We start from the raw sequence: 22,404 nt of genomic DNA on the forward strand, positions 1-22,404 counted from the left end.
TTGTTTTAAGAAGCAGGTTGCAGCAATCATGCTAAGCAAATCTGGGTCTGTGAAAGCCTGGATGGGGGACCAGAGGTGACCCCTGGGTATGCTTACCTTGAGTTCTGCAGAAGGAAGGTGGGATATACAGTGTAATGAATGGAATTAATAATAAAATAAAAATGTTTCTAGACCTTATGGCTGCAGAGATAAGCTTGAAGCATCTTTATATTTATTCATGTTTAGTTAAGGATACTGTATGTATTGATTGGTTATATTACATTTATAGCATGGGCTGCTAGGTTTTTATTTATGAAATATGGGCATGTTTATATCACTGAAATGTTCTGATGATCACTTTTTGTATGAATTTGTTACTGCCTGTCTAAACGAAAAAGTCTTCTTCACCAGCTGGCCAACAGCAAGGGGCTACATGGGTCTCTCTAGAAAGAGCGTTCAAAAGCTTTGGCTCAGCCACTGGGAAAGCCCACTTAAGAACCTAAGAAGAGCCAAGCTCTACCAGACTAAGGGTCTGTGGCCAACCAGGTTCTTGTGGGAAGTTTGGAAGTAGCACATGAGTGCAATAGCACCCACCCACTCATGTTCTCCAGCAACTAGTATACAGAGGCATACTGACTCTTATTGGAGGTAACAAAGCACCATCAGGACTCGTAGCCATTGATAGCCTTCTCCTCCATCAATTTGTTTAATCCCCCTTCAAAGCTATCCAACTGGTCGCCATCACTACATCTTTGTGGTAGCATATTCCATAGTTTAACTATGTGCTGTGTGAAGAAGTGCTAGGCATCCATGTCAAACACGTCTCTGATTTTGGTAAGATGCAGAGAAGCACCTCTCAAAAAGATCTCAATATCCAACCAGGTTCATATCAGAGAAGGTAGTCCTTCTCCACAGGGCACAGATCACTCCTGTCCTTGGCTAGCATGAATACAGTTGAAGATGGAGACAAATCCCAGAAACTGTTCCAGATTTTTTAACATGATTCCCCACGGCGAGTTTGACTGAAAGCACACACCTACTGTCTGCATACCTCCAAGGTTTGACACCCGAAAGCTTTCTTGGTTCTTTGGTGTCTTAGAGCGGTTCTGGTTTCGCTGTTTGCCTCCTGCAGAACGGATGCTACGGAGATGCACTTCTGTGGCTTTGAAGAAGGCCACCGTGAAGGGCTGCTTGTTTTGTGGGCCATGCCTTCCAATAAGACCAGCCAATGTAGGATTGATGCTTTGTCCTGAAGATAAGGGGAAAGAACCGTGTTAATTCCAAAGAGGAATTTTATCTGCTTTCAATTTATACCTGCAAGAGCAGGAGCCAGACAGACTTGCCTGTAACCCACATCCCAAGTTCCCAAAGCCTTCCATATGTATGAGGACAGCTCAAGTGTTGGGCCCTGAACATAATGACGCTTCAAGTAATGGCTCAAAACAGCAAACTTCATTTTGCATTTCACTGTGCAACAGCAAAAGCAAATGCTTCCGCCGAAAGTTACGTTACACTAGGTCAGTTTCAATATTAGATTTCCTTGCTTTTTATTTTCTTTTTCTTTTAAGAGGGGTTTCTTTGAGTTCACCAAGCTATAATTTGATGTGATCCTGTAAAAAGGAACCGTAAAACCAAGCCCAGCGGAACACTAAATTCTCATTGGAAGGTTATTAGCTGAAAGTAAAATGCCTAGTCTTAAATGAAGGCTGATGCAGTTCCAGGTAGATTGCAGTTGAGGGCCAGCAATGGCTCCAGAGCACTTTTTCTTATTGAAGCCATCTTTTGGATTCGATGGGCAAACTGAATTTGGGGAAACCTGGCTGTTTGGTCAAACACAAAACTAGACCTGGTTTGTCGTCCCCCCGCCCCGAAGTCTCTGTGGTAGCCTTCCCCAACCTGGCATCTTCCAGATGTGTTGGGACTACAGCTCCCATCACCCCAGCATGGCCAAGGGCTATGCTGGATGGGAATGATGGGAGCTGTAGTTCAGGTTGAAGTGTGCTAAGTTGGGGAAGGCTGCCCTACAATCAGCAACTTGATTTAGATGATGCAGCCGCAGCTAGAATAAGAAGGCATGAGCAGGAGCCCAACATCCAGCAGAAAAGCAGTGTTGCTCTGTGGGGTCAGCTCTCGCCTAGTCAGATTCCTATCTATACCAGGCCTGGCCAATCCAGATAGGGCGGCCACTTTTGCATCACCAAGAAAAAAGAAATGCATAACCAAAAGAGGACACGAATTTGCATAACTTTTGCATTTATTAATTTCTAAGTACAGATGCAAATTTAGGCATAATAATTGAAACAGAAATACAACACATCTCACCATAGTGGGGAAGACTGACGAGCTGATTGTGTGCCTGCTCAGTCTGCTGTCCAGGTGCTGTGGTTGGGCAACTTCAAGGCCCCTGCTCTACTTTCCTAAGGCTCTTCATCTTTAAACTGGACTTGGAGTGGACAGCGCTTCAAATAGAGGACTGTCCTCTGACAGCCCTTCAAACAGAGGACTATACTCTGTAAAGCTGGACACTTGCCCACCCTAAATGCAGAACAGGGCTCACCTATCATTTGGGGGGAAGAGTGTAACATGGGCCCCCTCCCACACATGTAATACTATCTCCTTTTAGTTCCCTTTGTTTAAACTCATTACATTTCTGACTGCCTGATTACTATTTATAGTCAGACACAGCAATATCATGTGGGCGGACCAGATATTTACTCCTATCTATTTGGGGCCTGTAAGTACTACCAGCAGCACTGGCTCCCACAGTTCCTGTGGTCAATGCCCCTTTGTTGTTATGGTGCGTTGTCCCTCCCACCAGCTGATCTATGCACAAGGAATTCCAGGGCAGGTAGTTCTTGAGAGAGCATGTCACAGGGGGAAGCAAATCTCTCTCAAACTCCACGTCCTAGTTTAATTGCACATTCTCTGTTTTGGAGAAGGGCCTGGGCCAGCAGCACAGTGTTTAGAATGTTGCTTGTTCTGGTCAAACACTGATTCTGATTTGGATGCACCAAATCTCACAAGATCTGGTATTCTCAAGCACAACTTCCAATTTAGCATCATTTTTTTCCCTTCATGGTAATGGCCCCCCTTGTACCTCCAACCCTGGTAGTGCATACTTTCCCTCTCCAATGTTGGGCCCTGATCCAGACACTTCTTGCTGCCTGCCAATTGCAGCACCTTATCTGGTACAGCCCTATTCCAGCTTCACTGGCTACTTACTGGTGTATTTCCAAACACAATTCAAAGGTTGGTGTTAATATGCTTGGGAGCTAAATTAGGCTGAAGTAAGATTGGAGCAACTTGTTGAGTTTTCATAGGCAGAGCTGAAGGGAGTCAGCCTACAACAGGAAACAGGAAATAGCAACGGGGTGTGCTAAGTTCTAGGCATAGCTGCTGGTTCTACTAGCTTTGTTATGTATACTTTTGTATACTTTAAAAAAAAGGCTTTTGTACTTTATTCTGCCCCTCTTATTGGACACAACGTTTTGATGATGAAGAATGGGTCTTCTATCACTGAACCCACCTGCACCTTTTCTTCAAAGCCCAGATGAGCCTCCAATTGCATTCCCTGTTTGGATTTGGATGTTTAAAAACTACTTGTTTGCAATCGGCAATAAGGAGCTCTCTCAAGCAAGGAAATGCACATTGCTTACCCACTGCTTGGGAGTTGAATGACGATGTATATTCTACCACCTTCCCATTGCTGAGGATAAATATGAGACTGCATGCATTGCTTTAAAGAATGTTTTTGTACCAAAACTGAATGTGGTAGCTAACCGCTACAAATTTCGCCAGTGTGAACAGAAACCGGGGGGTCGGTACTACAGTATACTGTGGCTTTAGAAGACTTAGGGAGCAATCCTATGGCCGCTGGTCAGTGGGTAGAAGGCCACAGGATATGTGGTTTTCCGGGAACTGACCTTCCCCCCCCGCCCTCCACACTGCCTGTGAGGCAGCATGGAATGGCCTCGTGCTCTGCACTCAGAAGAGCAGAGTGGCCAAAACGGGGTGTTCCGGGGTAGGAAAGGCGGAAATGCTGGTACAACACATCCTATGTGTCATCTGGCAGCCTCCTCCCTGACTCTGCCTTTCCATGGCTAGACAGCTGAAATTGGCTGTCTAGCTGCAAATTCAGGACAGGAGAAGCGTGGAGGGAACTGCGCTGGATAGGCGGTCGCCTCTGAGTTTGGAGGCAGCTGCCTATCCCCACAGGATTGTGCCCTTAATGAGTTTATGTAACTTTGGAGATATTTTTGCTACAGCTCTAGGGGTATCAAAAGATGTTGAATTAATGCTGGATACTGGGACAGCAGTTTCTATATTGCCTGAATCATTGTGTTTGCCTAACTGGAAATGTACCACTCATGTACAATGTACCAAAAATAAGCTGTGTTGAAGGACCAGAATGAGGAAAAACTTGGCTGTGCACATGGATTTGTTCATAAAGTTAAAATGAAACCAAATATGATACCTGTATGCCAGAAGTTAAGAATTTACCATTTGCACTTAGAGATGCCCTTTCTGAAGAGATTAAGAAATTGGTCCAATAAGATGTTATTTATATGCAGAGTACATCATGAGAAACACCGGATTGGATGAATCACAGGTCGGAATTAAGATTGCCGGGAGAATTATCAACAACCTCAGATACGCAGATGATACCACCCTAATGGCAGAAAGCGAAGAGGATCTAAACAGCCTCTTGTTGAGGGTGAAAGTGGAGAGTGCAAAAGCTGGTTTGAAACTCAACATTAAAAAAATGAAGATCATGGCATCTGGCCCCATCACTTCCTGGCATATGGAAGGGGAAGAAATGGAAGCAGTGACAGATTTTATTTTCTTGTGCTCCAAGATCACCGTAGACGGTGACTGTAGCCATGAAATTAAAAGACGCTTGCTCCTTGGGAGGAAAGCTATGGCAAATCTAGACAGCATAGTAAGAAGCAGAGACATCACCTTGCTGACAAAGGTCCGTCTAATCAAAGCTATGGTTTTCCCAGTAGTAATGTATGGCTGTGAGAGCTGGACTATAAGGAAGGTTGAGCGCCGAAGAATTGATGCTTTCAAACTGTGGTTCTGGAGAAGACTCTTACGAGTCCCCTGGACTGCAAGGAGGTCAAATCAGTCCATCCTAAAGGAAATCAACCCTGAGTGTTCCTTGGAAGGACAGATACTGAAGCTGAAGCTCAAATTTTTTGGCCACCTAATGCGAAGAGAAAACTCTCTGGAAAAGACCCTGATGCTGGGAAAGACTGAAGGCAGAAGGAGAAGGGGACGTCAGAGGATGAGATGGCTAGATAGCATCACTGATGCAATGAATATGGACTTGAGCACGCTCCGGGAGAGAGCGCAGGACAGGAAGGCCTGGTGTGCTATGGTCCATGGGGTCATGAAGAGTCGGACACGACTGAACAACAACAACAATGCATCTGAATGGGTTTCACCTAAAGTAGTGACAAGGAAGAAAAATGGTGACATTCGTCTTTGTATAGGCTTGAGAGAGCAGAATAAAGCTATGGTGATCGATAGCCACCCTCTTCTACATATAGAAATTGTTTTTGCAGAACTTGGGGAGCAAGGATGTGTTCTTCTTTTGATTTGCAGAGTATATACCATCAAGTTACACTGCATGAAGGTAGCAGAGACCTCACAGCAGTTATTACACATGATGGATTATTCCATTTTAAATATGTCCCCTATGGGCTTGCATCAGCATCTAGCGCCTTTCAAAAAATTATGTCAATAATTCTTAAGAAGCAGAAGGGGTCCAATGTTACTTGGATGATATTACTGTGTTTGGGAATACTCCTGAGGAACATGGAAATAATTTGCGGACTGTGTTAGGCTGTATTAGTGCAGCAAGCTTGAAGCTTAATTTGGGTAAATGCAAATTTAGACAAACCGAGCTGTCCTTTCTCAACATACAATTTCCCCACAGGGATTGAAACCTGACCCTGATCATGTGTTGGCAATGCTAGAGGCACCTTCTCCAAGTGATGTACAAACTGTACGTTCCTTTTTGGTCCTTTCCTCGTGGTATGCAAAATCTATCCTTAATTATCTGTTCTTTTAAAATGTTTTAATTGTTTTGTTATGGGGTTTCATTCTTTTATCTTGCTGTTCACTGCTCCGAGATCTTTGATATGAAACAGTATATAAATATTGTAAATAAATAAATACATAAATAATGCAGCTATTGTTGAGCCCCTTTGTGAACTGTTGCAAGGAACATCAAGTTTGATGTGGACAGCAGCTGCACAAGCTAGTTTTGAGAAGGTGAAAAGGTTGATTGTTAATAGTTCTGCACTTGCATTGTCTGATCCTGCATTACATATAATTGTGACAACAAATGCTTCTGATTATGGACTGGAAGCAGTAGTTATGCAGTTCTGTGAGGATAAGGTTGAGAAGACTGTCACATTTGCATCAAGAACACTTACTGAGGCTGAGAGGAAATATTCAACTATTGAAAAAGAAGCACTTGCTTGTGTTTGGGCTACAGAAAGGTGGAGGACATATCTATGGGGCCATGTATTGAAATTTTCTGCCAACCTAGCAGTTCGAAAGCAAGAAATTGCAAGTAGATAAATAGGTACCGCTTCGGCGGGAAAGGTAACAGCGTTCCGCGCACCTCCGTGTTCAGTCATGCCGGCCACATGACCACGGAAGCATCTTCGGACAGCGCTGGCTCTTTGGCCTAGAAATGGAGATGAGCACCACACCCTAGAGTCGGACACGACTGGTTGGGGACACCTTTACCATTACCTTTATTGAAATTACGTACTGATCATAGGCCTTTGACAACATTGTTAACTACAAAGGAGTAGGAACAGTAGGCAATCGCATTGCTAGATGGTCAGCAAAACTACTTGCCTTTACATATGAACTGGAATACAGGCAAGGGACTGAAAATGTGACAGCTGTGTTTGTCTCGCCTGCATTTGCCATCATCTGAGAATTCACTGGAAGGTGATGAAGAAGTAGTTGCTATTATAGTGCACTTACTGCAGTTACACAAGAGCAATTCCTAGCTGCATGTGTGGCATGTCTAATCCAACAGAAGTTACAGGAATTTTTGACAGGCAGATGGCCTAATAATAAGAAAAAGCTGAGCCTGTTTTGTTGCCTTATTTTAGAATATGTGACGACCTCTCTTTACAAGATGGGTATGTGTTATGGGGAGCTCATCGGTTACTTATGACTGAGGAACTGCAGTCTACATTTAGAAGTTTGGCACATGATACCCATCAAGGGATTGTTGGAACTAATTGAGAGATCTGTATTGGTGGCCAAGGATGGATTCCCAAAAGGGAGCAGCTATAAAATCATGTGTTACTTATCAGTTACATAATAAGATAGCAGTAACATATGCATCACTGTTTCAACCAGTTTTGCTCCCAGATGCATGGGAAAACATTCCAATTGATATTGTAGGACCTTTTGATGCTGCTCCAATTGATTGTCGTTATGATATTACTTTAACTGATTATTACAGCAAATGACCTGAAGTCACTTGCGCATCCCAAGTTACCTAAGCTACAGTTATTAGCTTTCTTTCAATTGTTTTTAGTAGAGAAGGAAATCTGAAAGAACTGATTTTAGATAATGGAGCTCAGTTCACCTCATTAGAATTTGAAACTTTTCTAGCACAGCATAATTTTATTCATCGGAGATCATCTGTGTATTACCCTCAAGCTAATGGGAGAGATCAAAAGTAACAAAAGCTTGAAGGAGAGTTTACAATCAGCTAAGTTAGAAGGGAAAGCATGGAAAACCTCCACTACTTAATTTTTGCAGGTATATAGAGCTACACAACATGCAACAACACAGAGATCACCTGCAGGGATGCACACTGTTTTGCCAATTGTTTTTTCAATAGGCAATGGTTCTTTTTGGATATTCAGAGGCAATGAACACACCAATGGGTGAAGGAAAGATGTTTATTTAGCTAAAATAGCCTAATAAAGCAAGAAAAAGCAAGACCATACATTAAAAGCATAAAGCACACATGCTTTTAGCTACTTGGAACCCCAATATCTGATCAAGATAAGATTAGCAGCAAATGTAACTGCATAACAGCCTGGTCCACAGCACCTGTTCTGGTTCTGCCTTGGGAGGGTCCCAGGGAATCATATATTATCCTCTTTATCCGTCCCAGTCTGGACATGGTCCAATCACTTGGAGAATGTTTCATACATTCTTTCAGACTAGGAAAAAACTAGCTCTAATAATGGGCAGGCAGATAGCTCCCATCTCTGCTCTCAGCTGGCTTTGACATCTTGCCAAAGGCTTTATCTACAAGCACTGAATACAGCACCAACAGAATGATTATCTGGGAACTAATGAAAAGGCATCCAACTCCATAAACAGGCCTAAACAGTACTCAAGAGGTGGGCAAGAGAACTGGCGCATCACTAACTCCCCAAAATACAAAGGTCTTCCATGTTTCCACTACACACACTAAATTGAATGTGGCTGGAATGTTAAAACCTAGACCAGATATACCTTTGGAATCTGAGATGAGGGAGATAGTTGAAGAGATACAAAGGAAATCTAAAGCATATACAGATAGCCCTCATGGTGCTAAGGAACAAAGATTTGAATGCAACTCTTTAGTTCAAGATATGAAACCTGGGATCTTATGGAAGAATGAAAAGAGATTCACATCCCCTCATAAAGTTGTTGAAAGAAGAGGACTTTATAGTTATCAACGGATGTGTGTGGAATGCTTCTTATCTTGCTCCAGTAGACTACAGAAATGAGGTAGTTACTCATTTTATATTAGAGGACTTGCCTTTCTCACCCGTGCTGGACTATGCCAACAGGTGGGCTTGACCAACCAGAAAGTGAACCTGAAGGACTCCCTGTCTGTCAGACGACAACCTGTGTGGACTAAGTGCTGGGTTGTGGGACTATGGAGGTTTCTTAAGAGGGGCAGAAATGTGGTGGTTTCATAGGCATTGTAACTTTAAGAGAGCTGGGATTATACCCAGCTGAAGGGAGGCAGCCTATAAAAGGAAACAGCCATGGGGTATGCTTAGTTCAAGGCATAGCTGTTGCTACTGGCTTTGTTATGTATACTTTTAAATAAAGGCTTTTGTACTTTATTTTGCCTCTCTTATTGGATACAACATAACCAGGAGTGGACTGTGTGAAAGGCATGTTGCTACAATTCTAATGCAGAAGAATAATTCCTAGGCTCAGAATGAGTTAATTCTATTCTTTAATCCTAAATGTATGCCTTGTGCAACTGGCTCTGATTGGTGGATCTTGAGGCTGGGGGGTGTGTGTGTAGATCCCACATGTCCGAAGTGTAAAGGCCATAGTTCAGTGGCAGAGCATCTGCTTTGCATGCACAAGGTCCCAGGTTCAATCTCTGCCTTCTCCAGGTAGGACTAGGAAAGAATCCTGCCTGAAATCCTGGTGTTTGTGTCGACGATACTGGGCTAGGTAGAGCAATCATCTGACTCCACATAAGGCAGCTTCTATGTTCCTGTGTAAGTCTGCCAACCTTTGTTGCAGAGGGCTCTGATACTTATGTACACACAATTTATGGTAGCGCCTTAGGCTGGCCCGAACCATGATGAAGATTCCTTGGCAACCACCAAAGCCCTAGGCGGATTCTCACTGGCTGGGTTCAGACGACATGCCAACCCACGGTGGGTCACATTTGGGAGCAACCCGCTATGGGTTAGCATGTCATGTGGACGGTGTTTTTCCTGCCCATGATTGGTAAATTACCCACCCCCATTACCCACCCTCTGCAGTGGGAGTAAGGAGCCCCCTGGCCTGACTGTCTGTTGGGCAATGTGTGGATAAATTCCAGTGACCATACAGACAGCCACCTAGAGCGTCCGGAACTTCCAGCGATGCTGTAGACGGTGCGGGTGATCTCTATGATCACTGTCGGGTCGCGAGGGCTATAGCGGCCAGCATGACTTAATTCCCACCATGGCAGCTGCTGTGATATGTGGCTGCAGCAGCGGGAGGACAATGCAGGAACCACGCTGCAAGGATGGGTAAGAGAACCATCTTACTCTGCATGGTTCTGCAGTCATGAGAGGGGCGCATGCATCATGGTTTTCTTACTCCTCCCCGCAGCATAGTTCCCCTACCCATCCTCCCCCCGTGCTCATGTGAACGGGCCCACTAACACTTTGGACAGAAAGGAAGAGTGGTTACACGAAAAAAAAAAAAAAAACAGCAAAAGAGACATCTTTGGTTATTTAGGACTAAAAACTGATATTGATTGCCCTCATTCAGATGAAAAGACGCAACCATGCTCTTTGCCATGTTATGCAAATGGGGGTTGGACTCGATGGCCTTGTAGGCCCCTTCCAACCCTACTATTCTATGATTCTATGCCTTGAAGGGTACCATCCAATGCACAGTTCCTTGGGAACAAATTCCATTAAACGCAACAGGGCTTACTGCCAAGTAAATGTGCATAGGTTCAAGTTGGAAGAACTTTCTTTACTTTCCTCTGTAATGAGACAAACAGGATGTGAAGCAGCATGTATGAAACCAAGCAAACTCTTCAAAGTCAGCTGTTGTCAGGGAGGAAAGCATTAGAAGGCTTAGAAGATGACAGAGTGCCTGAGGCTAATGAATTACTTCAGCCTCTCTTGCATTGCTTCACTTTATCCAAGTTTTCTAAGAGTAAACAAAAAGCCTTTAAAATTCCCTTTTCTTTGCTATCGCTGCTGGATCTAGTTGGCGTTAACACAAAGGAATCGGGATTGCTATTAAATATGAACTAATGTCTTAGGTATAGCTTCAGACGACACTTCAAAACAACTCTGCCTAGCTTGACCCAGCTCTCCATGGGGCAACTGAGATGAACAGGCCATGCCAATACCATATATTACATCTCTTCCTGGCCTAAGCTACTACCCTGCAGTGCCCTTCCCTGTTCCTCTGGATCCTCATTCAATCTTCTTTGGGGGAATGGGAAGTCTGTTTCTGCTGATTATGCCCCCTGGAGACCTGGGCCAGGGTCCACTGAAAACTGCAATTATTTTTTCATTTTCTTACTGGTGTGCTGGGATCGCTTCAAAGTGAAGTGAGGGCCTCCAACTGTGGCCATCTTCATTTCCCATGAATATCTCTGGGCACCAACAGGAGCCTTTTTTCAAGCCCCAGTTGGCACATGGAGGAGTGGGAGATCCTTGTCAGGATCCTGGCAGGAGAGGGAAGGATAAAAAAAAAAAAAACCTCCCCAAAGGCTGTGGTCCCAACCCAGTTCATACCCCCAGTGCTTACCTTTAAGTTAAACAGAACCAAAAACAGAGCTACATATTTAACATAATGTGTGGTTTCACCCTGAACCTTTCCTCCTGAGACCTCAACAGGCTGCAGCCATCCATTTCCATGCTCTTCTTGGCAATTATGAGGGCCAGAGCCATGCTTCCTTTAGAACCAATGAAAGCTGAAGTGAAAGTCCTTGATCCAGTCAGGCTCCTGTGGAGCTGCCCCAGCATGTTCCCTTATCGATCAGGCTCCATATATGGCAGGCAAGAAAGATGAGCAAGCAGACAGCAAGAATGGGATGTCAGGAAGCGAGACCTGAAAGTACCCCTTCTCTAAAAACCACTGGTCACAAACTCCATGGCAAAATTGAAATGCAGATTTGCGAACAATGGTGTTTTCTGAAACTTACCATCCGTGCTCTCCACCGATAGCTGCAAGCCAAGGTTGTGTTGTGGATTTACCACCCAGTGATTGCTAGTTGCTGTAATATCAAATACCAGCCAACCTTCTTCTGCAGCCCAAATGATCCGAGTGTCAAGTAAGGACAAATCTGAATCCCTAGAGAGACAAAGAAAAAATAGGCTGGGGTGGGTGTGGGAGATAGCTTTCAACATTACCAGAATTTTCACAGAAAATTGAGAGAAACTACTAAATGGAAACTTGTACCTTAAGCAGCAACTGTTAGTATGCTTAGATCACAATATACAGGGCAGCACCAAAGAGACTCGGAAACTGAGAGGGAAGGCACTATGCACAAAAACACCAGGAAGGAAAAAATCCCAAAGCAGCACTGTGTATGGTCTATGGTAACTGTTTATGTGTTGTGCAAATCTCTAAAATGCTCTGCTCTACGCGTCTTGAGACAAAGTTGATAGAACAGACCAGTTCCTACAGAAATAGAAACAAGCTTGACCAAGAGATTAATTGCTCCTGAAGAAGAGACTTCATCTTGAAACACACAGAGCACAGCATTTTAGAGGTTTGCACAACATATGAACAATTACCACAGACCATACTCAGTGGTGCTTTGGGATTTTTTCCTTCCTGGTGTTTTAGCACCAGAGCTTCCACTGTTTTTAAAAATGTATTTATTTAAAAACATGTATCCCTCCAAATAAAAAAACACAGAACATACAGTAAGTAAAAACATTAACCAATTTTATTTATGTATTTATTAGATTTCTAAAACTGCCTAGCAGGCACTCATGCTGATATACAATAAAAAACTTAAAGCAGTGGTCCCCAACCTTTTTGGACCCACTAAATGCCTAATCGGTGGATCAACGTTTCGGCATCTACCTGTCGTGTCTATGAATCTCAGGCTGCGTCTTATTCAGCAAAAGCTTTTGTTTCATGTTGATTGGACACTGCAATGTCTCTTTAATAAGGGATTGTCTAATTTGGCTAATTGCTGGTGGTGCAATACAGCTAATGCTTCTTTTAAACATATGTTTTGGCAATTTCCAGTTGTTGCTTTTTGTGGGGAGGAGATTATAAATTTTGTACTAGAACAGTGTTTAATATTCACTGATGTACATGCTCTTTTAAATTATTTACCGGCTTCATGGAAATTAACAAATGGTCAGTGTAAATGGATTCTCTGCACCCTTTTGACAGCTAAAAGACTGATATTACAACGTTGGAAGGATAAACATTCACCTCCTATAATGCAATGGATTGAGACCTTACAACATTTTCAATATCTGAATGGGTGGCATACAGACACCACCTTCAAATGGATACTTATTGGGATATTTGGTCCACTTTTGTTGAAACCCATGTATAACTGCTAGAAAGTTGTATGCATTTTATACAAAGCCATGTATGTATATTTTGTTTAAAAAAAATGGGCTGCCTGCGGGCTCCATGTTGGGGACCAATCCACGCGCGCCACATTGGAGACCCTGCCTTAAAACTTCCATAAAAACATTAAAACTTAATGCAACTGATATGGATTTGGCATTTTGTTTAATGTAAGAACATAAAAGTCTTGCTGAATCAGACCAAAAATCTATCTAATCCAGCATTCTGTTCACACAGTGGCCAACCAACTGCCTATAGGAAGCCCACAAGTAATTGAGTGAAACGGCACCCTCCCACTTGTGTTCCCCAGCAACTGGTATGCAGAGGCATACTGCCTCCAATGCTGGAGGTAATATATAGACATCATGACCAGTAGCTATTGACAGCCTTATCCTTCATGAATTTGTCTAATCCCCTTTTAAAGTCATCTAAGTTGGTGGCCACCAGTACAACTTGTGGTTGCAAATTTTATAGTTTAACTGAGCAACGGGCCAGTTTGCACGATCACCGCAGCCCAGCATGGCTTATTTAAGCCACGGTGGGTTGCGGCACGTGCCAGTGGCCATTTGGAATATTCGAGCCCCAGCAGCGGTTTGCCCTTTTGTCCATGGCCTGTTGTAGGGTTACTGGAGGGTTGTTTCCCCCTCCAACAAGCCATGCCACCTAGGTTTGGACAACACAACATACCGCAGCCAGGGCTTGAATAGACAACCTGGAACCTGCAGGCACCATGGGTCATTGTGGCTTAAATAAGCCACAGTGGGCTACAGTGATCATGTGAACCAGGTCACTGTGTGAAAAGGTACTTAATTTTATCTATCCTGAATCTCCCACCAATTAGCTTCATAGGATGATGAGAGAGGGAGAAAAATGTCTCCCTGTCCACTTTCTCCACACCATGCATTATTTGTACACCTCTATAATATCTCCCCATACTTGCCCTTTTTCTCAGCTAAACAGTCCTAGACAACAGAACTTTTCCTCATAGGGAAATTGCTCCAGCCCCTTCATTTTAATTGCCCTTTCTGCACCTTTTGCAGCTCAGCAATATCTTTTTGAGGGGAAGTGACCAGATCTATATGTAGGATTCTAAGCGTGGTTGCACCATAGATTTGTATAAGGACCGCTTTATTTTCAGTTCCTTTTCTAATTATGTCCAACATGGAATTTGCCCTTTTCATAGCAACCACACACTGGGTCAACATTTTCACTGTGCTGTCCACCACAACAAGATCTTTCTTGGTCAGTTATCGTTAGCTCAAATCCAATTAGTGTGTATATGAAGATGGGATTTTTTTTTACTTTACACTTGCTTACATATTTGCCATTTTGATGCTCATTTTCCCAGTTTAGAGAAATCCTTTTGGATCTCTTCGCAATCCCTTTTTGTTTTAACCACCCAAATAATCCAGTCTCATCAACAAACTTGGCCACCTCACTGTTCACTCCTGAACGCAATATAAGTCAAACTGGGCAACTGGAATAGATGCAACACTTGTCAAATCTAAAATCAAGTTGCAGTCAACAATTTTTTTCAGGAAACTTCCCAGGAAGCACATAAATTTATGTTCACAGCTCTTGAGGCATGCTAAAACTACTACATTCACAGTTTGTTGTTACTTCACACACCCCCCCGATGTATATAATGTAACAGAAGTATATGATTTTGGACTATCATGTCATAAAAGATTTACAATCATTCAAGTAAAAATAATTTTCAAGTAAAGCTTTTAATTTGAATATAACATTTAAACCACATTGTGCACTTTATTGCCCCCCCCCCATCAAATATTTTCAGTGCAACTAATTTTGGTTATTGGAGAAACGTTTCAGGTATTTATACAGCATGTAAAATTGACATGACATTTATCAAATCTTCATCCATTTAGTGCAGCAGGAAATCTTCCGATTCAAAATTGTCTGGGAAACCCACATCAGTGCCAGTTCCTGACAGATGGGTGAGCTATATAGAAAGGCACAGGTCCAAAGCCACTAAGGGCTTTTTTTAGGTAATAACTAGCTCCTTGAATTGCACCTGAAGGTAGCCAGTACAGCTGCTTTAATAGTGACCAGATGTGTGATCCCACCCCTATGTCCCTAACTAGATGCTGGCCACCACATTCTGTACCAGCTGGACCTTCCAAACAGGCTTCAAAATAGGGGAGCCATGTGTCCTACCTTACAGAGAATAGTCCTCTGTTTGAAGGTGCCCTCTATTTAAAGTGCTGTCCAGTGAAACCAAGAACCATATCACGGTTGAGCAGGGTCCCTGAAGCTGGCCATCTCCTGGACAGCAGACTAAGCAGGCACACAGGTGTGATGCATTGTATTTGTATTTAAATGACAGCAATTATGTCTAAATTTGAATCTACACCCATACATTAGCGTATGCAAATGTTATGCAAATCAGGGTTCTCTTCTGTCCTCTTTTTTTAGTGATGCATTTTCTCTTTTTTGGTGATGTGTTACAGCCACCACTCCTAAGGCTGGTTCATATGTTTACCGTTTCAAGGACATCCTGCTGAATGTACCACATGTCCAGTCCACCAATCAAATACAACAAACAGGGCTTTCATATAAACCACGGCTGAGCAACTTGTAGCCCTCTGGATGCTGTTAGACTGCAACTTCCATCAGCCCTAGTTAAGAGAGCCAATGATGAGGGATGATGGGAGTTACAGTCCAACAACAACTGGAGGGCCACACATTTCCCATCCCTGATATAAGCTAGCATCATATCAGAAGGCAATAGTTCACAATGGGAGTAGGGAGTGTCTCGGTAAGTCATCAAGTGATGTATGTATGGATGTGAATCAGCCTTCAATCTGTGCATCACCTTATACAATCCTTTTTAATGGGGAAACTATAAGGTGGCATTTCCCCTTCATCCTTCTATGGTTCTTACAAAGGTACCCTACACATGATATCTTCACAGTAACTATTGTTTTCAGTGGATGAATCTCAGTTTTTACCACTGAAGGGAGTGCATTTAGAAGGACACGTACTCACAGATGGATAAGAGGAAATGCCACCCACAGTGATCTGAGCCTCTCAGGGGCTGAATGGGAGAGGCAGGGCAATTGTGCAACCTGTGGACACATAACCACATAGGCTTGCTTTCAGAGGTCTGATCTATCCAACTGTAGAAGATGGACGAAAGGTTCCATATAAATGATACTGCTTTTATAACTAATGTAAGCCATGCAAGTATAAACTCAGAAATTGTGGTTGTTTGTGCAAGCTTGATCATTGGATATGCAAACACACCAGCTTCATTTACAGGCTTGTTTTGCTGACTCGCATGCATCATCTTGCCAAACATCTTGTGAACACTTTGCGTAGATATCTGCGTAACTAATTACTTTGTGATTGTTCCAACAGAGACAAAGATAAGGCCATCTGTGTATCCATGAGATAGTCTTAGGGTTCTTTATAAATTCCTGAAAACAGTACTCCTCCTCTTATTATTTGTGAAGTGCCTAAAATAGGTAGGTGCTGTACAACACAGACCCTGCCCAAACGGCTGAATTTAATTTAGATAGTAACGAAACTAAAACAATAAAACTAAACTAAAAGCAGGAGGAAGAGAAGGACAAACAGAATTAGATATGTATGAGGTGACATGAGTTTTAAAGCATTGGGTGTTTTTGAACAAGAGGAAGAGAATCAAGTAAACGAATATTAACTGGTAGGGAGTACCATGGATAGAAGTAGGAATAAGAGAAAAAGCATGAAGAGATATGGGGTTCATCAAGCAACAAAGGACCAGAGGACTGCAAAGACAGAGAAGGACACTCAGGCAGGGAAGGAGAATAGAGAGGGAGAAGCAGGAGCTAAAAAAACAACAAAACAGATTGCTTTCCTGGAAATTATCTGCAGTTTTCTGAGTGGACATCTGTGCAGTCACACATATGGTTGGGTATGTACACAGAGCACGCTATGGAATCTTTTAGAGCAGCCTTCTCCAACCTGGTTCCCTGAAGATGTTTTAGGCTACAACTCTCGACATTCTCAGCCAGCACAGTTGATGGTCAGGGATGATGAGAGTTGTAGTCCAAAACATATGGAGGGCACCGGGTTGGGGGAAGGCTGATCTAGATTAAGTCCTGGTGAAGTGTTATTCAATTCAACTGCTTTAATTCAAATGGCTGGTGGGATTTCAAATTTTGGTATTTTGAATGAAAGCTGGTGAAGCGATTCAGTTGCTCCCCTTATTAGCAAGATGTTGTGGGTAGCACGCCAGGGCTAGTCCATCTAGTTGAAGGATGAAATAGCTATCCCACCAATTCCAATCCAATACAAATTTAATCTGGGTCACCTAAAACACACCCAAACAGAAAAGCTTTAGTGCACTGGTGGAAAGTGTTCAGGACTTTCTGACATTTCTAGGAACCAGCAATTTTTTATTTTGCATGAGTATGGCCATGCAGAGTACTTTTGAATAGACTGGATATATCTATAATAAAAGAGCATGTGTGTCTGTTCGTTCGTCTGTCTGTCAGATTCATAGCACAACTACAAATCCTAGACACCTGAAACTTGGTGTGCATGCTAAGGGGACCCTTAGCATGTTTTGTTTTGTTTTTAAAGTACATTAATTAATTTTTATTAATTTAAGTTCATCTATGTGATTGAGGCCTGCAGTAACATCTTTGGTCACTAGAGGCAGACTTCCCTATCTACTGCATAGTTTTGCAGTCATATAATTTGAAGCTGTGGCAGATTAGCAGGCCAAGGGACAGAGTTATATGCCCCCCCTCAGGGCAACAGAGTGGACAAGGGGGTGGGGTGCACTCTGGGGGTGCACCACAGCAGGGGCTGTGCCCAGGGATGCCAGCAGGCGTGGCTTCAGTCTCACAGATTATTCCAACCCATGCCAAACCAAGTCCACTCACTAGTATGTAACAAATGCAGAATATAATGACATATGAAACAAGTTTAAACCAAAACACTAAAAATTGCATTATGAAAATATACCAGGGTGGGGGGCCATCCTGACTCAGCCACAATAATTCCCCAAAGCTTTTTCAAATGAAGCCTCAATTTTTCCTCTCTCTTTTTTTTTTTTTTATAGAAACCGTGTGGGACCAGTCTAAGGAGGATCTCTCCAAATAAAGGGCTACTTCTGAGAATGCTTCTGTTTGTGCCTTAACAGCTCAAATTTGGCACACCAAAGGGACCTAACAAGCACCACCATTCATCCACCCTCTAGCAGCATCTGGCTTTTTCTAGCAGCCAAGATGAGCAAAGAAGTTGCAAAGGAAATGCAGTGCCTTTGTGCTGCCAAAAGCAGCCTGGTTTTGGCAAGGGGTAAGCCACCAAGCAACTGAGAGGGCTAGAGCCTCTCTGCAGATGGCTGCAATAGCTGTCGAGAGCAATAGCTGCTACAGTCACCCAGAACCTTCTGACCATTTGGAGGCACATTAACTAGCTTAGCAAATCCAGGGACAGTTCAGTACAGAAGGTGTTTAAATCCAGACACCTCTAAATCCAAACAGTCCTTGAGAGGTGATATTAAATCACACACACACAGGGCTATTTGTGTAGAAGGTGTAGAGATCTCGGCGGAATCTGTCCGGGGGATGAAGTTTGCTGAGCTTTCAGCAGCTTGTCAAACCCCCCTGCCCGAACTCTGGCTCGCTTAGCTGTGAACTCACCTGACTCGATCTGTATCAAGTCAGACCAACTCCCAGATTTTCGGGGCGGGGGGGGGCGGGGTGTTGTTTCAATTGCCATTTACGCAAATTTTGGCCATAATTTGCTTAATTTGCACTGATTGCAGCTGTAATGTGCTTACTTTATGCAAACTGCAGCCACAATTTGCACAAATTATGGCTTAAATTTGTGTAAATTATGCAAATTGCAACTGCAATTTGTGTGAACAGTGATTTAAGAAAAAAACCAAGAAAGTTCCAGGATTTCAGGTAAAAGGGCCACCAGTCAGTTCACAAATGCAAGATGAGCTGGGGACACTGGGGAAATCCAGCAAGCCCGAAAAGAGCCAGATTTCCCTGTGATGGCCATCCCCAAGTAGGTGTTGCAAAAATCCTTCCTTACTATTTGTTGACCTTTGCTGACATAAAGTTTCAAATTCCTTTGCTGATTTGTTGCCCAATCAATCAACTGGTTGACTCAGCAGGAAAGAAATGACTTGTTAGCAGACCAGGAGAAAGATGTTCCTAGGAAGACCATTTCACCTGCTGCTGCAACTGCCAAGCTCTGCCGGACATTCTGGATATTAATGGGATTGCTCCTTAGGGAGGCCGATGTTAACGTTTGATCTGCTTTTTTGTATTGAGGATATAACAATGAATCTACATACATACTACATACACAAAGTTTGTCTAATGATTGTTTGATGACCCCTTTCAAATAAATAAAAAAATGGAAAGCTCCTTTGAGAGGCAGTACACGAGAACAAAAGAAGAGCCGAGCTAGATCAGACCTTTAGCCCACAAAGACAGTAGTTCCACAGCAACTGGTACTGAGAAGCATGCTGCCTCCGATATTGGCGGAAATATATAGCCATCAGGTCTAGTAGTCATCCCCTTCATGGATCACTGCCTTGTTGTGGCGAAGGGGCTTGCGTAACTCAGTGAAGCCATAAGCTATGCCGTGCAGGGCCACCCAAAACGGACAGGTCATGGCAGAGAGTTTTGACAAAATGTGGTCCACTGGAGAAGGAAATGGCAACCCACTCCAGTATTCTTGCCAAGAAAACCCCATGGAACGTATCACAAGGCTAAAAGAGATGACGCTGGAAGATGAGCCCCTCAGGTCGGAAGGTGTCCAATATACTACTGGGGAAGAGCAGAGGGAATTTCCAAGTAGCGCCAGAAAGAGTGAAGCGGCTGGGCCAAAGCCGAAAGGGCACTCAGCTGTGCATGTGTCTGGTGGTGAAAAGAAAGTCCGATGCTGTAAAGAACAATATTGTTTAGGAACCTGGAATGTAAGGTCAGTGAATCAAGGTAAGCTGGAGGTGGTCAGACATGAGATGGCAAGATTGAACATCGACATCTTGGGAATCAGCGAACTGAAATTGACAAGCATGGGCGAATTTAATTCAGGTGACCATTATATCTACTACTGTGGGCAAGAATCCCTTAGAAGACATGGAGTAGCACTCATAGTCAATAAAAGGGTGGGAAAAGCAGTACTGGGGTACAATCTCAAAAACGACAGAATGATCTCAGTACGAATCCAAGGCAAACCATTCAACATCACAGTAATTCAAGTCTATGCCCCAACCACTGAGGCCGAAGAAGCTGAGGTTGATCAGTTCTATGAAGACCTACAACACCTTCTAGAACTAACACCAAAAAAAGATGTCCTCTTCATCATAGGGGATTGGAATGCTAAAGTAGGAAGTCAAGAAATCACCGGGATAACAGGCAAGCATGGCCTTGGTGTACAAAATGAAGCAGGAAAAAGGCTAATAGAGTTTTGCCAAGAGAACACGATGATCATAGCAAACACTCTTTTCCAATAGCACAAGAAGCGACTCTACACATGGACATCACCAGATGGTCAATATTGGAAATCAGATTGATTATGTCCTTTGTAGCCAAAGATGGAGAAGCTCCATACAGTCAGTAAAAACAAGACCTGGAGCTGGCTGTGGCTCAGATCATGAGCTTCTTATTGCAAAATTTCGGCTTAAATTGAAGAACGTCGGGAAAACCACTAAACCATTCAGGTATGACCTAAATCATATCCCTTATGAATATACAGTGGAGGTGATGAGCAGATTTAAGGGATTAGACCTGATAGACAGAGTGCCTGAGGAACTATGGACGGAGGTCCGTAACATTGTTCAGGAGGCAGCAACTCAATCCATCCCAAAGAAAAAGAAATGCAAGAAAGCCAAGTGGCTGTCTGATGAGGCTTTACAAGTAGCTGAGGAAAGAAGGGAAGCGAAAAGCAAAGGAGAAAGGGGAAGATATATCCAACTGAATGCAGAGTTCCAGAGAATAGCAAGGAGAGACAAGAAGGCCTTCTTAAATGAACAGTGCAAAGAAATCGAGGAAAACAATAGAATGGGGAAGACTTGAGATCTTTTCAAGAAAATCGGAGATCTCAAGGGAACATTTTGTGCAAAGAAGGGCACGATAAAGGACAAAGAAGGCAGGGACCTAACAGAAGCAGATGAGATTTAGAAGAGGTGGAAAGAATACACAGAAGAACTATACAGGAAAGATCTGAATGTCCCTGATAGCCATGATAGTGCGGTCACTGAACTTGAGCCGGACATCCTAGAGAGTGAAGTCAAGTGGGCCTTAGGAAGCATTAGAAACAAAAAAGCTACGACAGTATTCCAGCTGAACTATTTAAAATCCTAAAAGATGATGCTGTTAAAGTGCTGCACTCAATATGCCAACAAATTTGGAACACTCAACAGTGGCCACAAGACTGGAAAAGGTCAGTTTACATTCCAATTCCATGGAAGGGCAATGCCAAAGAGTGTTCAAACTACCGCACAATTGCGCTCATTTCACATGCCAGCAAGGTGATGCTCAAAATCCTACAAGCTAGGCTTCAGCAGTATGCGAACCGAGAACTACCGGAAGTACAAGCTGGGTTCCGAAGAGGCAGAGGAACTAGAGATCAGATCGCCAACATTCGCTGGATCATGGAGAAAGCAAGAGAATTCCAGAAAAACGTTTCTTTCTGCTTCATTGACTATGCTAAAGCCTTTGATTGTGTGGATCACAACAAACTGTGGCAAATTCTTAAAGAGATGGGAGTACCAGACCACCTTACCTGTCTCCTGAGAAACCTGTACCAGGGTCAAGAAGCAACAGTAAGAAGCGGACATGGAACAACCGTTTGGTTCAAAATTGGGAAAGGAGTACGACAAGGCTGCATATTGTCACCCTGCTTATTTAACTTATATGCAGAGTACATCATGAGAAACGCCGGGTTGGATGAATCACAGGTCGGAATTAAGATTGCTGGGAGAATTATCAACAACCTCACATATGCAGACGATACCACCCTAATGGCAGAAAATGAAGAGGATCTAAACAGCCTCTTGTTGAGAGTGAAAGTGGAGAGTGCAAAAGCTGGTTTGAAACTCAACATTCAGAAAACGAAGATCATGGCATCTGGTCCCATCACTTCCTGGCATATAGAAGGGGAAGAAATGGAAGCGGTAACAGATTTTATTTTCTTGGGCTCCAAGATCACTGCAGATGGTGACTGTAGCCATGACATTAAAAGACGCTTGCTCCTTGGGAGGAAAGCTATGGCAAACCTAGACAGCATAGTAAGAAGCAGAGACATCACCTTGCCGACAAAGATTCGTATAATCAAACCTATGGTTTTCGCAGTAGTAACGTATGGCTGTGAGAGCTGTGAGAGCTATAAGGA

General features: G+C 43.2%; 1 protein-coding gene across 2 annotated transcripts in view; it reads right to left on the reverse strand.

Moving 5' to 3' along the window:
* The window catches only part of BMP7 (bone morphogenetic protein 7), a 132,061-nt gene that overhangs the window by 13,725 nt on the left and 95,932 nt on the right, over positions 1-22,404 (reverse strand). The window contains exons 3-4 of one of the 2 annotated variants that reach the window (XM_084854219.1): positions 11,642-11,790; positions 1,031-1,228 (exon numbers count right to left, since the gene is read on the reverse strand). In XM_084854219.1, the coding sequence (XP_084710345.1) occupies positions 1,031-1,228; positions 11,642-11,790 (347 nt within the window). Of the gene's footprint in view, positions 1-1,015; positions 1,229-11,641; positions 11,791-22,404 lie in introns of both variants that reach the window. The other variant, XM_084854218.1, reaches the window with a different exon arrangement.

This window comes from Heloderma suspectum, chromosome 4 (assembly GCF_057233095.1).
Source record: "Heloderma suspectum isolate Gila_16-S chromosome 4, 16-S_ref, whole genome shotgun sequence".
Lineage (NCBI taxonomy): Eukaryota > Metazoa > Chordata > Lepidosauria > Squamata > Helodermatidae > Heloderma > Heloderma suspectum.